The sequence below is a fragment of the Periplaneta americana genome, chromosome 12, assembly GCF_040183065.1.
Source record: "Periplaneta americana isolate PAMFEO1 chromosome 12, P.americana_PAMFEO1_priV1, whole genome shotgun sequence".
In the NCBI taxonomy this organism is placed as follows: Eukaryota; Metazoa; Arthropoda; class Insecta; order Blattodea; family Blattidae; genus Periplaneta; species Periplaneta americana.
In genome coordinates, this window is record NC_091128.1 from 174151864 (window position 1) to 174171243 (window position 19380).

Sequence of the window (19380 nt, forward strand, 5' to 3'; positions counted from 1 at the left end):
GTTCTCGAATAATATTAAGAATCGAAAAATCTGTTCTCGAATAATATTAAGAATCGAATAATCTGTTCTCGAATAATTTTAAGAATCGAATAATCTGTTCCCGAATAATTTTAAGAATCGAATAATGTTCTCGAATAATTTTAAGAATCGAATAATCTGTTCTCAAATAATTTTAAGAATCGACTAATCTGTTCTCGAATAATGTTAAGAATCGAATAATCTGTTCTCAAAATAATATTAAGAATCGAATAATCTGTTCTCGAATAATTTTAAGAATCGAATAATCTGTTCTTGAATAATATTAAGAATTGAAAAATCTGTTCTCGAATAATATTAAAAATTGAAAAATCTGTTCTCGAATAATATTAAAAATCGAATAATCTGTTCTCGAATAATTTTAAGAATCGAATAATCTATTCTCGAATAATTTTAAGAATCGAATAATCTGTTCTCAAATAATTTTAAGAATCGACTAATCTGTTCTCGAATAATGTTAAAAATCGAATAATCTGTTCTCAAAATAATATTAAGAATCGAATAATCTGTTCTCGAATAATTTTAAGAATCGAATAATCTGTTCTCGAATAATATTAAGAATCGAATAATCTGTTCTCGAATAGTATTAAGAATCGAATAATCTGTTCTCGAATAATTGTAAGAATCGAATAATCTGTTCTTGAATAATTTTAAGAATCGAATAATCTGTTCTCGAATAATTTTAAGAATCGAATAATCTGTTCTTGAATAATTTTAAGAATCGAATAATCTGTTCTCGAATAATATTAAGAATCGAATAATCTGTTCTCGAATAGTATTAAGAATCGAATAATCTGTTCTCGAATAGTATTAAGAATCGAATAATCTGTTCTCGAATAATTGTAAGAATCGAATAATCTGTTCTTGAATAATATTAAGAATCGAATAATCTGTTCTCGAATAGTATTAAGAATCGAATAATCTGTTGTCGAATCATATTAAGAATCGAATAATATTAAGAATCGAATAATCTGTTCTCGAATGATATTAAGAATCGAATAATCTGTTCTCGAATAGTATTAAGAATCGAATAATCTGTTCTCGAATAATTGTAAGAATCGAATAATCTGTTCTCGAATAATTTTAAGAATCGAATAATCTGTTCTCGAATAATTTTAAGAATCGAATAATCTGTTCTCGAATAATTTTAAGAATCGAATAATCTGTTCTTGAATAATATTAAGAATCGAATAATCTGTTCTCGAATAGTATTAAGAATCGAATAATCTGTTCTCGAATAGTATTAAGAATCGAATAATCTGTTCTCGAATAATTGTAAGAATCGAATAATCTGTTCTTGAATAATATTAAGAATCGAATAATCTGTTCTCGAATAGTATTAAGAATCGAATAATCTGTTGTCGAATCATATTAAGAATCGAATAATATTAAGAATCGAATAATCTGTTCTCGAATGATATTAAGAATCGAATAATCTGTTCTCGAATAGTATTAAGAATCGAATAATCTGTTCTCGAATAATTGTAAGAATCGAAAAATCTGTTCTTGAGTAACATTAAGAATCGAAACATTTATTCGAATTAAAGTTCTCGAATACTCTTATCATTCATACTCACCTCGGTTGTTCTCGAGCAGTTATCCAACAGCCAGCATGACAGTGATAACGATAGCAGTAACAGCAGTGTATTGTGCAAGAGCAGGAGTTTGAACTTTTTATTATTCTAATCATGTGTTGCAGCTCTCTGCAACTTCCGATAAAGATGTATTCCTGCGTTCCGTAATTAGACGAGAGAGAGAAAGATGATGCAGAGAGAGACTGTCTGAAGAAAGTCTTTATTGCACGCAGCTATCTCATGGTTGTAGGCGAGGTTAGCCGAATGTATATTATTGACAAGCAATCGGTGTTCTCTAGAACTTCCTTCTCTATGCTGTTTCTTTCTGTTCTCTGAGCAAAGTATTCGAATATTTGTTCACGATTCGAGATATATCTCGAGAACTTACAAGAATCGAATAATTCGTATTTTTAATTCGAATACTCCCAACACTGATCAATGTATCTAACGTGACTTTGGGTTGGAGCGGGTGACGTCATCTAGAGGTACAAGGGAGGGGAAATTTGAGGCACGAATTTACGGTCGAGCGACAGTCAACTGTCAATTTGACGATATGTATGAAATGAAGAACAAATTGTTGTATACACCTCAAGTCTGATTAGTGAAATACGTTACTAGTCAGAGATGTATGCAATGGACGTGGAAAGGAACAGGCCAAACTACCCCATTATCTCCTGGCTCAGTTGCCTCATGAGTGGTGCCTTATTTGTGTCACTTATGAGGTTCCAACCAATCTTCGGACTGTTGACTAGACATACATTTTTAATATTAGTTTCAAGTTTTAGTGCCTATTTTGTATGTTTTGCTGATATAGCGTTGTTAGCAGAAGAGATGATACTAAAGCTGCGGTTTGTTTATGGCATTCGTCGCCGGGCGCACATCGCTGGCGATTGTCGACTGGAGTTGCTAGCAGTTAAAATGAATGCGCACGGTTTCTTTACAGCGATGATCGCCAGCGTAGATCGTTGGACGCGACGCAAATCGCTGGAGGTTGCTTCTGAAGCAAATTCAGGTCACACATCGCCGCATTCATGTTCAATAATCGATATTTAGAGAAGGCCATGTAGAAATATTGAATCGAGTTATAGCAGCAAAACAAATGAAAACTGACAGCGATGTACGCTGATATAGAAACCACTTCCTGACGATCATCGCCGTAACAAACCGTAGCTTAAGGGATATGCTACTGGAGCTAAATGCCAGCTGTGAGCAGTAATGGAATGAAGATAAATGCCAACAAGACGAAGACCATGGTCATAGGAAGAAAAGTAAAGAAGGTAAACTTGCGAATTCTAAATGAGGCAGTAGAGCAAGTAGACAGCTTCAAATACTTGGGGTGTACTATAAAGGTACGGTTTGTTTATATGGCGATCATCGCCGGGCGCACATCGCCAGCGATTGTCGCCGGAGTTGCAAGCAGTTGAAATGAATGCGCACGGTTTCTTTACAGCGAAGATCGCCAGCGCAGTTCGTTGGACGCGACGCAGATCGCTGGAGGTTGCTTCTGAAGCAAATTCAGAACGCATATCGCCGCATTCGTGTTCAATAATCGATATTTAGACAAGGTCATGTTGTAATATCGAATATCTAATCTGTACACGTTAACCACGTCTGTACGTTTTGGCTGCAAAACAAATCAAGACGTTTTGTAATCTTTCGCGGTCTGAAGACGAAATTATTATTGAATATGTGTCACAACATAATGCTCTTTTTAATATGAGCACGTGAATTAATAAACAAATTAAACAATAAACCCTTACATTACATATTACATTTTTACCACGCCCGAGCCCCAGAGAATTTCGTTCAGTGTTGGGTAAGGGGGAAATTCTCTCTTCTGTAAGTTTTCTGTGACTAGGCCTACCTAAGTACTTACGCGGTATTCTGAAATATAAAGTTTTTTTTTCTAGACATGTAGTTGATCGTATATACCTAACCTATCACATGTTCGTACATGTAAAGCGTATAAGCGGATTAAGAAGGGAACTACCTCAGCGCTAGTTTAGCCAATTTTTTTTTGTTTTTTTAATTATTGTTTGGAATACACCATGTAATGTAATACAGTATAATAATAATAATAATAATAATAATAATAATAATAATAATAATAATAATAATAATAATAATAATAATAATAATAATAATAATCAGTTCATAAGCTGAGTTACTGCCGATCTTTCAACTGGAGTTACGGGCGTCTTGACAAAATTTTTAGGTAATTTAACATTGTCATTTTCAATTAAACTCAAAACATAATCAAACTGGTCAGGTGAGAGTCTGAAATATTCCTTAAATTTTGTAGCGTTTTTATAAAGATGTCTCATTATGAATGTATGTATGTATGTATGTATTTATTCACACTGCAATGGGTATATACCCGGTGGCAGTGGTAACTAATTACACTCAATAATGACAATAATAAAATTATTAATTAAAAATACAATTAATGATAATACTAATAATTAATACTAATAATAATAATAATAATAATAACAACAACAGAGAATATACTAAATTAAATGAAACGATCACTTAAAATAACATTTGAAATATTCTAATTTGTATCTTAAAACTAAGATCGAACTAAAACCCACGAGTATATGTTCATATCTGCACAAGTACCTTTCAACATTACACTCATTTCGCTGTCAACTCACTCACTGCACTGGAACTACGACACATTTCACTGATTCTATCCTGATTTCACTAACACTTCAAAAACATTTCACTGTTCAAATACTTTGCACTGCCACTATAAACTATAAAGCTTCACTGACAGGAACACGTTTCACTTACACAGCACACTTCACTAACACGACATACTTCTCCACTGATACAACACACTTCACTGACACAACATAATTCTTCACTGATACAACACACTTCACTGACACAACATAATTCTTCACTGATACAACACTTCAATAACAACATATCATTTACACCCTTTAAGTACTGTGTTTAAGAATGTGTTAAAACAGAATTCTGTAAATCTATTCCTGAATATTTCATTAGTCTGTAGCTTGTTCCTTTTATAATACGCATGTTCGATAGTGATATCGCCATCTCCCTCTTCTAGAATAAATAGCTACTTCATTATCTTGGATTTATTCGTTATAATTTTTAGGTTATGTCCGTGACCTACATTAATTTACTTGTAGTAGATGAAGGAATAAACAAATGAGAATCTACAGCGATGTGCGTCAATAAAGAAACCACTTCTCGGCGATCATCGCCAGCGTTTATAATCGCCGGTGATGTGCGTCCGACGATGATCGCCATAAACAAACTGTACCTTAAGCAGTAACATGAGCTGCTGCCAGGAAGTCAAAAGGAGGATAGCAATGGCCAAGGGAGCTTTTAATAGAAAAAGGAGCATCTTATGGGGACCTCTGGAGAAAGAACTAAGGAAGAGACTAGTGAAATGCTTTGTGTGGAGTCTAGTATTGTATGGGGCAGAAACATGGACATTATGACGAAGTGAAGAGAAGCGAATAGAAGCATTAGAAATGTGGATTTGGAGAAGAATAGAACACGTGAAGTGGAAAGACAGAATAAGAAACGAAGCTGTGTTGGAAAGAGTAGATGAAGAAAGAATGATGCTGAAACTGATCAGGAAGAGAGAAAGGAATTGGCTGGGTCATTGACTGAGAAGAAACTGCCTACTGAAAGATGTACTGGAAGGAATGGTGAAAGGTAGAAGAGTTCGGGGCAGAAGAAGATATCAGATGATAGAAGACATTAAGATATATGGATCATATTTATTACAGAAGAAAATCATTAAAATATGTCTTCATAAACCTATTGATTTCCCACCTCAAAAATTATTTTTAGACTTTAATGTTCTTAAAATAAGACAAATTTATTATATTGTATTAATAAAATTCATACATAAAAATCGAAATAATTTTGAATTGTATTTCCATAGTTATGAAACGAGAGGTATGAACTCTTTAAGATTGTTTGAACCAAAATGCAACACTGCTACAGTATTTAATCATAGTAGTAATTTAAGCTCAAGAATGTATAACAAATTTATATTTAAATATCCCGATCTTGTCAATTCTAATAGTTCTAGTATTCAATTTAAAAGATTATGTATGGATTTTATAAAAATTGAAAAATTGTAAATTTAAATTTATATATTCTTATTACGTAATAGATATAAGACAAATTGTATTATATACTTCTTAATTTCAATTCAAGAATCCGCCCCTGAGCACGAGTTCTATTCTTTTAGGGGCGAGCTAAAGTTTCTGTGTATACAGTATATTATATTTTATGTTAAAAATATTAGCAAAATAAATAAATATGAGGAGACAAAGAGGAAGGCAGAAAATATGAAGAACTGGAGAAAGCTGGGTTTGTAGTGAAAGACCTGCCCTTGGGCAGAACACTATGAATGAATGAAATACGTTTTTGCTTACCTATTTGTAACGTTTTAAATGCCTACATGTCCGAACACTAGTTACAAATCAGGTGACCAATGAATGACTGAAGGATGAACGTATTAAAAGGAAATGGGAGAGCAAACAATTAAAAGGTACAGGATCGCGTCCTTGCAAGGAAATTTGGGGCTGTGGGACAGAATCTTTGTGATCTCCAAGCCGGTTGGACACTTGTCTCATTCCACCTTCATTTCATTCAACATAAATACGACTCCGCCATCACCTAGATTCGAACCCGCGTCCGCAGTCATCGTAACCCAGTTGAAGTAATAGGATCACAGGTTTCCTTGTAACGGCTCACAATCTTACAGACACATAGACAGTACGTCAGAATCTTTTTTCGGCATTAGAGCGATACAAAACGTGCATTCTATTTTTTCTTTCGTTGTTGGTAACTCTATAGCATCTATTAGATGCTTTATGGTTGTGCTAACAGATGGAGTTACTTGTCAACAATGTGACGCTGAAACGTGTGTTCAGGTTACTGCCCAGCGACAGTCCTGATGTATTTTTATATTTGTGATGATTGGTTAATTAATATTAACCCGGCACACCCACATTCATACAAATTTCCAGACTCTAGACACCCAAGACAAGAAAAATTCACCGAGAGCCGAGCCCGGGAATCGAACCGGGGACCTCCTGATCTGGAAGCCAGCATGCTGACCAACAGACCATGGAGGCAGTCTTACATTCTATTTTAAACAGATTTTTGCTGCACCTTCCATCATCCTTATGAGAAAAGAAATGCGAGATCCAGTTGCCATGACGACCGTGAAACAAGATGAGGGAATTTAATCCCGCATTATACCGTTAAATCCTGGGATCAAACACGCGACCCAAGACCGGGTGTGCGTGATTATTGATTCACGAGGGAAACTTGTTGCTCCTGCACGCCTTGACCATGGCGGGCTGATGACAATGCATCCCTCCAGCTGAGGAATGGGTCACGACCTCCACGCACTGCTTCACCAGGCGACGTGATTGTGCTGATTCAGTGATCGTGTGAAATGCTGCCCAGAGCCGTGTTATCGATGCACTCCAAGCGCTCTCACGGTTGCCATGGTTATGTAGTACTGCATCGATCTGATTGGGGGAATCCCGGAAGAGACCCAGTGAGCCTGCCGACCTTGCCAGACACGGAGCGCCCTCCATCAGTCACTACGTGAATTGTAAACAAATTAGGTGACGTAACGTTCGTAAACAAATTAAGCACCTTGTATTCGTTTTTGGACGACCTACTTGGTCATAGGCCTACCTACCTGCATTGATGATGGAACATGCGTGTAGATCCGAAAAGTTAGAAATACTGGGTTCCAGGACACGGTGGAATATCTTAAAAAAAAAAAATTCTGATCAAATTAAACACTTAATTATAAAGCCCAATGTCTGGTAAAATTTCACACAAGTTAGGTAAGCAGTGACTAGAAGCTCAAGACTTTGGACAGGAGGGGACGGTGAATCTACTCCCCTACACATTGTGGAATCCTTTACCTTTACACTGACACATCAGAAGAATAACACGCAATCTAACGTCAGCACATGTTGTTTACATTATTGTAATTTTATTTACAACTAGCCGTACCCGTGCGCTCCGCTGCAATTGTTAGAAATAAATATAAAGTAATTACATAATTAAAATAGGACGTTTGATCCAGGGAACATTCGTGTTTGATAGAAGGATAAATCGTTTAATATGTTACTTAATTTAAATTGTATTTAAATAATTAAAATGCGATCATTTTCGTTCAGAGAGCAATCATTTGGTGCAATGACAATTCCTTTAACATGTTTCTTAATTTTTCTTAGATGCAAATGATTAAAATATGATCATTTCGTTCAGAGAACATCCGTTTTTGGTGCAAGGACAATTCGTTTAACATTTTTCTAAATTAGTCTTGGATGCCTCCTTTAATAATAATTTTTATGTTAACCTTACTGTGCATTTTTTTTGTTTCTTTGTTAAGTTTATTTCATTCACGTCTTAACATCTGTGGTTTTTATTGGGTTATTTTACGACGCTGTATCAACATCTAGGTTATTTAGCGTCTGGATGAAATGAAGGTGATAATGCCGGTGAAATGAGTCCGGGGTCCAGCGCCGAAAGTTACCCAGCATTTGCTCGTATTGGGTTGAGGGAAAACCCCGGAAAAAACCTCAACCAGGTAACTTGTCCCGACCGGGATTCGAATCCGGGCCACCTGGTTTCTCGGTCAGACGCACTGACCGTTACTCCACAGGTGTGGACGAACATCTGTGGTCATGTCGCGTGTTTAGAATGTGTGGGTATATCAGCAGGCCGTTTTTACTCTTGTTGAGTTCCTAATTCTAGTGTGTGTTGTAAATGGCTTGTGTTCATATAACTGATTATAGACTTTGATTAATGTTTTTGGTATTGGTAATTGAGGCGGTGATGAATCATGGCATGTATCTTTCCAATCCGGCATTTGCCTTTATGACTAAGGGAAATCATGAAAAACCCCAGTCAGATTGGTTGGGCACGGGGCTTGAACCCGGGACCTCCCGAATGCGTGTCTCAAACGCTACCGTCTGAGTCAACTCACTCGGTTGTATATCATTGTTTATGCAAATAAAAAAATGAGGTACCCTACATAAATATTATTTTAAGAAACATAGGAAACGAATATGGGTAAATTATGAGCGCAGGAACGCCTTTCGTGACACCTTTTAAAATAACTCAGCTCCAGTGAGTTCTATGGTAAAATGCTTATTTATTATGGGCTGTATTTTTGGTCCAGTAAAAATACTCATCTTTACGACAAACTCTTAACTATTATGTTCTGTGAACAAAAAGAAACTTTAAGTGTATAACATTAGAGTATTTTATGTGGACCAAATAAAGTTTCATTAATCAAGTTATACAATATTTCGACAGAAAATCAAGTTTTATGTGCGTAAAGATCTATTTTAATCTTACCACAGTCCTCATATGTAGCATTACATCAATTTAGAGAAACTACAAATTTCCAAATCGGTTAATTAGCTTCTGAGATTAGTCTATTTCATACAAACACACAAACATTCTCTCGTTTTTCCTGCAATAACTCCTATGTCACATATTTATCGATTTTCAGATTTTTGCTCTATTAAATAACTGAAATAGTGATACAGCAAATAATAAAATCTTCTTTATCTAATTATATTTCTTTCTCTCGAAAATGTAAGAATTCACTATCTCCTATGTACCACTGCTATAGAATGAATAAATGTGTTTTTTATTTATACTCAAAAATGTTATATTTTGCACAAAGGAGTTATTGCAGGAACAACGACGCCATAATCTGAGACGGCGGTGAAAATGTATTGTAGGTCTTGTATATCCTTAAATGTCAGTGCATAGAATAAAGCTTATCGGAAATCATTTTTAAAGAAACTTTTGTTGTGTAAAATTTTTTCACAAAAATCAATACTAAGCGAGATATTTCGATTTATTTAATTCAAGCCTCCTTATAACCCCCCTTTTTAAATAAAGTATTTTGAATGCCATATAGCCTAAAATCTAAGTTACAACGAACTTAATTTATATTCCAATTTTCATCGAAATCGATTCAGCTATTATCGCGTAAAATGGTAGCAAACATCCATACAGACATACAAACAAAAATTTCAAAAAAGCTATTTTCAGTCTCAAGATGAATAATAATAACACATATTAGCACCAATTATTTTTGGAAAAGCGAAAATTACCAGAAAAATTTCGGTTACAGATTTGTTGTTGGTATAGATATAAAATAGTTAAGTATGTAGTTATATTGTTCTAAAATGACCTGATAGGTTTTACTGATGAAGAAATTTTCAAGCAATAAGAAATATTTGGTAAATATCCATAAGCGATATCTGACGTCATATGGTGAAAGATTTCGTGATTTCGGATCGGGACCGAAACACCATATTACATTTTATCAAATTCTATTATATTCACGAAGTCCTCTACGATGTTCAGTAAGAGGTCTCCATTATTATCAGAAAAATTTGACTCCTCACGTTTTTAGTTCGGTTCATTTCTTTCACTTTATTCTGCAGTTTATACAGATGAAATCCGTTTGTTTTACTTATAAAAAAACAAGAAAACGACAAAGCATTCATTTGTTTTCTTAATCAGCGCCCACTTGATGCGTTCGTTTCTCCCCTCTTAAAGAGCATGAAATTGGCTGTGGTTGCTAAGTAGCGCTCATGCCAAATGCATTTCTTTCTCAAATCAGCAATCAGTAATTCGAGACAAGCTGATAGCAAATTCACTTCCCTGCAACGCAATGAACAATGAAATAAATCAAACACCAGCTGATTGGTGATCAGGAACTGATTTGACTTGCATTTCTGCAATCGGGCCTAACTGCGGTGTTTATGGTAACATTTAGATTTTTATTTTAAAATGCTATAGATCTATGCCTCCTGGATTATGCTGAGTATTTTAACATACAGAAATAGACTTTTTATGGAAAATAATGTTTTTAGATACAAGTCCAGTTGACATGGAATGACCCATGTATCATCTTAAGCACAAAAAATTGTCCATACCATCACCTCTTAACGCATGACCTCCTGAAACACCCTGTGTAATTAATAAATTTCGGATTTTAGGTAAAAACCTATCTTAATTCTTAAAAGATAAGTTCATAAAAACTTGCAAGTACACGTTTCATATAAAACTATGCCTAAAATTGGTATTTTAATAGCACCTAAAAATGCCTGTTTTGACGGCAATGCCTATTTTGACCTATTAAGTATGTTTTGTCTCAAATACATCAGAATACCCATTCTTATTTCGAAAATTTGTATTTTAATTTCCAAATGTGTTCCTGGTTCTGTTGGAAATAAAGTACGGGATAAACTGGAACAAGTTCTGCACAGAAATGTAGGACTGAAGACCTGCGTACTGTTCAGATATCCTAGCAGGGAAGAACACGGATTTATAATGTAACATTCCTGTCCATCTAGTGTCAAAATTGAAATACGCTACTGTTACTTCAGTGGATGTGGAGCGTTCATTTTCAGCATGCAAATTTGTGTTGAGTGACAGACGACATTGCTTTTTAATTGAAAATTTAGAAAAAGTATTAGTAATTTATTGAGAAGCTAATTGTGGACATTAACAGACAAGACTTGGTAAAAATTTATTATATTAGACTTATTTGTGTGCTGAATTTATGTCTAAAACTTATTTTTCACATTTAATTGTTTAGTTTTGTGTATAACTAGTTAGATATTTGTTGTTCTTGTACTTTTAGTAGTAGTGGTGGTAACGGTGTATAAGCATTTAAAATTATTAAATTCTAGAAATGAATTCCTGATGATTTGAAACATGTTTTTAAAGAAAACTTTATTTTTTTTTAGAGCCAATTTTAAATTCTTTAGAGACTATTTCCTACACTTTTAAGCTATTTCAGGCACCTAAAATTACGTTTGTGCGAGATCGTGCGTATTTGCTTGGTTTCCGCACAAAACCAATCCGCGGAAAGTATAAAATTCCACATTCAGTATTCCCAACCTAACACACATAACAATTCCCCTCTTCTTACCGCCTAAGTGACATATTGATTTTACTGCTTTAGGCTTTTAACATATTATTTTTAGAGACGTTCAATATAGTAATAATTATAAATTGGAAACTTACCACAGCAATTTCACCTAAATTGCACTGTTAATTATTGTTTTCAAATATTTGCAAAAATTAAGTAAACTCTACAAATTCACTAAAGTTACTGCATTCGTAATGCAAGTAACATTAAGGAAGCAGTGAAAAAATCAACACGATTCCAGACTCATCATAGACTGGGAAAAAAAAAAGACAGACGTATATCACGGCCTGCTGGAGTATAGTAAACACAGAAAACATTTTAAAGCAACAATGTTGAAGACAGATATTTTTGTTTTGCAAATTTGCCGTAATTGAACAGAAACCAAGATGGAGATTTCATTGCAACTAATTAGAAATTCCTCTTTCTGGTATGTAATAAACGATCTTCGCACAAAATAATGTACGATAGACGAGCGGTATGTTTTCTTTCGATTCTCGGAAATTAAAAAAGCTCAACTAAGTTTCGCTTTTTCAAACTTTTCCTCGAACATGAAAACTTCAACATACCGCTCTTGTAGCGCATATTACTATTTAACTACCTAAAGATCCGTACCCTAGTAATAAACGTGATCCTCGCTAATATTATTCATGGGTGGACGGACGCGCTCAAAGAGCTGCTGGCGCTGTTGCAGGCTGTTCGAGGAGCACCAGGAGCTGCTGCAGCTGTTCGACAAGTTCCGGGAACTGCGCACGCGTGAGCAGCAGGCGGGCAGCATGGAGTTGGCGGAGCACGCCACCACCGTGATGGCCACGCTGGACGAGGGCATCAAGGGCCTCGACAACCTGGACTCCTTCTTCGACTACCTGACGCAAGTCGGCGCGTCGCACCACCGCATTCCGGGCTTCAAACCCGAGTACTTCTGGGTGAGCATAAGGATTAGACTCTAATTATTGTCGTACCATCGGATCTATGCCCCTTCAGCGCTGTTGTTCTTGGAAAAGTTAACGCCTCTACTCACGCTATTCCACCCGTTTCTCTCCCACTACCTCAAACAGCAGGCCACGAACCTTCCCGAATAGGGATGTTGCCAAACTTCCAGCAAACAGTGTCATGTCTCTTGAATATTGCTTATAATACTGTAAGGTTAATTATTACTTATTCATAATTTAATTTAAGTACTGTCTTCGCGCTACGAGTTGGCGCGGGGAGTAGATAGGCGGGACGGGGGAACTTCACGCTACACTCTGACCTGAAAACTTCGTCCACTTACTTGGCTACACGGGGACGGAGTCAGACATAAAAGATTCCGCATCTTCGGTGCTGTCGCTATGACTATCATTATCACATTTTTCAAAATTTCTGGAGTATGATCTGTCCACGATAATCGTCTGTTTATGTCCCAGCCGTGTATATTAATTCGAATCTCTCAACAAAGCCATTAGCCCCACCGCCCCCATCCTGATGGACAACAATGAGTGTTCTGGACACATTTACGGTAGTCAAAACTCCCGTAACATTTTTATCCTGCCAGCACTTGGGAAACGTTAAATTGGTAGGCCTATCTATCCGCATTTCGTCCAGATACAAAATCGGTTTTTCCACTTTCCTATGCTTTCTTATTTGCTGTAGATATCTTCACGTATTCTAATTTACAGTGTTTTCCTCAATTTTTTTTTTTTGCTGCATACTTCTTCCACCTGAAATCCTTTTTCTTCAGTATTTGTCTTAATGTTGTCTTTCATTTCAAATCAATTTTCTCTTGTAAAAGGGTAGACGTTTGTTGCAGCTTGGAACTATTTTTTTTACTTGTTATTTAACGACATTGTAATAACTACTAGCTTCTTCAGTGTCGATTGAATTGATGATGGCGAGATAGTATTTGGCGAAATGAAACCAAGGATTCGCCATAGATTACCTGACATTCGCCTACCGCTTGGGAAAACCTCGGAAAAAAACCAACCAGGTAGTCAGCGCAAACGGGAATCGAGCTCACTCCCGAGCACAACTGGAGATCAGCAGGCAAACGCGCTACCTCCTCAGCTACGACGGTGGCCCTCTTTCTTTTTCAAATAAAAATTCTCAATTATATCTTTTTTGTCAATCTCCCGTCGAAGTCATCTACATTTGCGTTTCGGTAGTCTGGACGTTTACATTTTTTTTTTCTCCTTCAGGTGTCGACAACGCACTTTCTTCTGCGCAGTCTTTCATTTCATTCCTTATACGCTGTATTGTTCTTGTGGATAGATTAGGGTACTTTCCTACCTTTGCTGTAGGTTTCGTAAGAGGAATGCAAAGGCACTGTTGTTATTTTTCTTCATCACAGAATTATTTTGCACTTCTAATAATATTCCTTTTTTCGCTATAGATTGTCAATCCTTGTTTCCTCTTTGTCGACATATTTACAATAAACAAAAAACTGCTATGAACCTAAATAACAGTATACAATAACATAAATTCTATTAACTATATTATTATCAACACTATTAACACGAAAAGCAAAGGATAACTAAAGCAATACAAGATTTGTAGTATACTGAAAACAATTGTCTTGTTGAAACTAATAAAACACTACAGTAAAAACCCCACTATTATTTCACAAAGTCGCAAAGACTCATAGACACGTGAGTAGATGTTTGTGGAACAGGAATATTGCAGTGAACAGCACGGTGCGCATGCGCGACGGTTTCCCCTCCGCCCCGTCTAAGTACTTCAGCCGCCTTCTCCTGGCGTGACAACAGTAGGTCTAATGACGCTGATTGACTTATGCAAAATGCTATTACTTGCGTAATAATATTTCTTTCACCACTCCGTGCTACAGTATTCATGTTGAGTTGACAACACTGGACTGCAAGTGCAAATAAACTGTCCCGCAAGAAGGCTTAAAATTGTGAGTAGTGGGGGAGAGAAAGAGAGAGGGATAGAAAAGAGAGAAATAGGAATACAGGGGGAGAAATGAATTGCCGAGGCTGAAAAGGAATTAGGGTTCAGTTCGCATATCTTACGGGGGCACAGATCCGATGGTCGGACTGTAACTGACAATACTAACTCTTCTTGATCTTAGCAAAGCTTTCAACCCTAAATTTTGACCTGCTCATCCATAAATTTATAAATCTGTATTTGAGCGTATTCCGAATCTCAGCGCTGAGCAATCTGATGGTATCACGGTGTTCCGAATTTCACCGATGACGTCACTGATGCTTCACCGGTGTCGTACCGGTTCCATCAGCTTGCAGAGGTGGTGGCAGTCTCCATCAGCCGCCATCAGTGGATCTGATTGGTATATGCATGGAAATATCATATGTACTTCGGTACATTAAAATAATACATATGATATGCGAAAGACGGCGCTTATTCCGTCGGATCCCGGCCAACTAGTCACTCATAACGAGTGCACCTCAGCACATGTGTGGACTTCATAGACACCTATGACGTAGTGCAGAGGGCGGCCACTAGAGGGAACCCAAGAGTTGGAACTTAATCTGAGACGATTCTGTCGGACGCCGGGGTGGGTATCCGGTATGGCTTAGTGGATAAAGCATCAGCACGTAGAGCTGAAAACCCGGATTCAAATCCCTGCGCCGGAGAGAATTTTTCTCCGTTCCATTACTCTTTCATCGTATGATTGGTTCTCGTATAGGGCGGGAATTAGCAGACGAATAACATCGTGCACTGTTGTGTCATGGCGGTGTGTTCTGCTTTGGTTCTGCTGTAGGGTAAACAAGGGTGAAACGGGTCACCAGATGAATCGGGTCAGTTTTGAAAACACCGGTCTGTAAGCCAAAGAACAAAGAATAGTGGATTGTGCGCTAGCTAGCGTTGAAGTTGGGAACTTCTTCAATGCAAAAAGGCGGGAAAGCAATATAACGGCATTGTTTTCAGTACGGTGTTTGAAGTAGAAAATTGTTATTGTAACGATAAGTAGCAATATTTTATTTAATTTCTTGAATTGTAGTGTTTATTTAATCTGCGTTTTACCAGTTATTATTGTGATACTTATATGATTTTTTAATTCAGTTGAAAGTGGACTCTTAAAGGACAGATTACCCATATGTTGAGCTTCTAAGACCAATCATTATAGCAAACCTTGCGATGCAAAATATTACTGCTCTTTGGGTGATTCGGGTCACTATTTTAAGGGTGAAAAGGGTCCGAATATTTTTAACTGATTTCATTGAAATAGGGTTTATATTTGTCCTAAATGAGGAAATACAGAAGGAAGACGCAGTCTTCATGATTGGAGGAGTATATGGAGAGGGCAATAAAAGCTTATCGTGAAGTACGAAGCCAGCGCCACGCTGCGGCGCTCTTCAATGTACCACATTACTGCCTACAAAGACGTCTGCAAAATGAGGTCAACTAACAGTTGAAGAATAGGGGAGGATAAACCGTCTTCTCAGTTGACCAATAGAAGCAATTTGCAAAGAGAATACTTAGGCCTAAACTTTCAGCTTGTGGGTTTGAACTGAATGTTCGATGTTCGAAAAGGTGCTCATAATCATCATCATCGTCAGAAGATGAATCATGAGATGAATATGACACTGCATGTGGTTTTCGCTATATTAAATAGAGTGATACTGTTTCTTTAAAGCTCGGAAACTGTGTACAATGCATGGGAAAGGGGAATGAGTGATACTATGAAAATTGTGTTGGAGCTGAGAGTAAGAAGAGATTTATTTGTGGAAGATGTTCATTGAATAATTAAAATAGGTCATTTGTTGCTTGTGATGAAGAATTAGTATTAAATATACAAAGTGAGCCATAAGTATGTTTGAAAAATTTGTGAGCGTGCTCCTGGATAAAAAAATAAGAACAATTTCTTATATTAAATTTTTTTGGAAATAGTGAATTTCGTTTTCATAAGCATCTTATCATATTATTGTGCTGTTTTTGTTTTGATTTTGTACCAGTGTTTGTTTACAAACAACATAGTAACAAGACAATAGTACATTGTTTTTTGTTTTGATTGGACGCGGTTGTCCAGTGCCTTGGCCACCCAGATCACCCGACTTCACCCGATTAGATTTTTACCTTTGGGGGTCACTTGAAGGTGTCGTCTATTCAACACCAGTGAATAATGCAGAGGAGCTATTGCAACGTGTTGAAAATGCATGCCAATTGATCAGTGATGACAACATGGTGTTTGAACAAACTCGCCAGTCGTGTGTACGTCGTGCTCAGGCATGTGAAACAATGGAGGGGGACACACTGAGCGCCTTTTGTAAACGTTAAATGACAAGTTTCTCAACATGTACTTGTGACACAAGGAAAAAAGAACAAAAAGAAAGTATGACCATTTCTCTAATAAATAAGCATTTTCCGTCAAAGTTTCATGTAAGGAATTGTTCTTATTTTTTTATCCAGGAGCACGCTCAAACATACTTATGACTCACTCTGTATAATTTTTCTGGATCTGAATCTTCATATATATACAAGTATACGAATAAAAATGAAAAGTAAGAATGTTTCCATTCGCCCTTCTTGATGGCCCTATTCACCTTGGCTGCTTAGGGTGAAAAGGGTCATGCGGTACTTTAATTTCTAAATATGCAATTGTTGCAGAGTTAATTCTAATATAGACATTTAAACGTGTAGCTAAAACTTCAATCTTTCTGACGAAGTATCACACTTTAGGTTTAATGTAAAGTTATGTGAGTTATTAGAGTAAATATGAATTTTGACCCTATTCACCCTTGCTTACCCTATTGTTTGTAATGAGCACAACGTAAAAACAATATGTTAATGGCTTATGAGCGAACATGTCAACGGACCAGTTATTACTACCGGTTCAAGAAATAAATTGTTTATGCGATGCAAGTGGATTTCGCAGAGAACTATTCTTGCAACTATCAAGACGAGAATACAATCTGCACAATGGTCGAATCCCAAAATAGCTCTGTTTACTGCTATGGTATGGTATGGAAAAGATACATGGAACAGTTATGTAGTAGTTTCTGACAACATATCACATTATAGATATTGCGTTGACACGTTTCTGCAAGCTATATTGAGCAACCATGGCGAAAAGAATCCTCTGTTCAAATATCTGCGTGTATTATCAGTTGGAATCCCAGGTGGTGACAGGATTTTTTCTCGTTGCCAAACTTTCAGAACGGCCCCGAGGTTCACTCAGCCTCCTATAAAATTGAGTACCGGGTCTTTCCCGGGGGTAAAAGGCGGTCAGAGCGTGGTGCCGACCACACCACCTCATTCTAGTGCCGAGGTCATGGAAAGCATGGGGCTCTACCTCCATGCCCCCCAAGTGCCTTCATGGCATGTTACGGGGATACCTTTACCTTTACCTTTTATTATCAGTTGGAACTGCATCGCAGTTCTAACATAAATACAATTTTGCCTATATTACTCCTTTGAAAGATGATTTCAATCTGAAAAGTCTCAAATGGACATTTTTTTTGCATCATCTCACGGGAAAGGTGTTGCAGATGGTATTGGAGCAGTGGCAAAGCTCCATGTTTGGAACAACGTACGCTCGCAGAAAACATTGGTTCGTAATGCTACTTCCATGAATTCTGCAAAAATCTCACTATGTCTGTGCCATTAACTAAAACTGAATCTTATAAGACGAACCTTGATCAAAAGTAGGAAACCATAACTACAGTTAAAGGTGCACAAAAAATTCACCAGGTGACTTCTCTTTCCCCTTATTTTATTGGCTTTAAATACCATTCAGTGGACTCAGAAATTAATCTGAAGGTTGTAAATATGAGAATCTTAAAATATTGAAAGGAATAAGGGAAGAACAGAATGTATCATTTCAAGTTTGGTCACATTGATTTAAGTTCAAAATTGTTTATAACTATTTTGGTTAATTATTGTCTTTCTTGCACATAATAAATTTTCTGCAATTCCAAAGGCTGATTTAAAGATTTACTAAAGTTTAGTTTCAACACGAACATTATTTACTGCATTTGTTTTCGGGTATTAATATTTGTCCTGATACTAACGTCCAGATACTAACAAGCGGAACTTTGTAGCTATTAATATTTCACAATAATGCAGTTATTGGAAGATAAAATAAATATGCTTAATTATAAAACAGATGTTGAATAAGTGTTCCCTGATAATGAAAACATTAATAAATCATTACAATGAGGAGAGATTTCACCGTAATTTATGTACCGCTTTATCCTACCAACTTCCGTGTCCAGATACTAACGGAAGATACATGTGTGTTTTATTCAATATTACAAGTGGGAAAATGTTAATGAAAGAATTGAAAATATAAGATGGATAAATAGTCAACAGATTCATACCAGAAACACTGTTGTTTAATTTATATACTGCATGTGATATCAAGTTTCGTAATTGAAATATCTGAGAAATGTCCGGATACTAACACTGGACAGACCCATAGCCTATGCTTAGAGTGCTCCTTCATTTCTTTTTATCGTTTATTAAAAATGTCACCCGAATACGCTCTATAACAGCGATGCCCAACCTTAACCGCAAGAGGAGTCGGCGGATTTACCTCCACCCTCTCTTTACGAAGCTACTACGCATTCATGTACTCATGACGTCACAAACTTCTCTTATTACAGTGGCGGCTTCAGTTAATTTCAATGTCATTATTTTGCGATGGAAAGAAAATCAAATAAGCATCTTGAACACCTTTTCTGTTAGTGGCTTTGTTGGCACTGTTTACTTCCAACCAGTTCGTCAATGTTTGCCGCAAAGGCTGAACAACAGAGTCTTAAAAGGTGGACCAAATGTTCGTGCCCTACTCTATTACGAGATTGGCTTTTTATTTGATTCATTCTCGAGAAC

The 19380-nt window shown here is 36.5% G+C and overlaps 1 protein-coding gene across 1 annotated transcript in view; it reads left to right on the top strand.

Moving 5' to 3' along the window:
• The window catches only part of LOC138711212 (neuroglobin-like), a 186516-nt gene that overhangs the window by 127508 nt on the left and 39628 nt on the right, over positions 1-19380 (top strand). The window contains exon 2 of the mRNA XM_069842599.1: positions 12290-12521. Within this exon, the coding sequence (XP_069698700.1) occupies positions 12290-12521 (232 nt within the window). The remainder of the gene's footprint in view (positions 1-12289; positions 12522-19380) is intronic.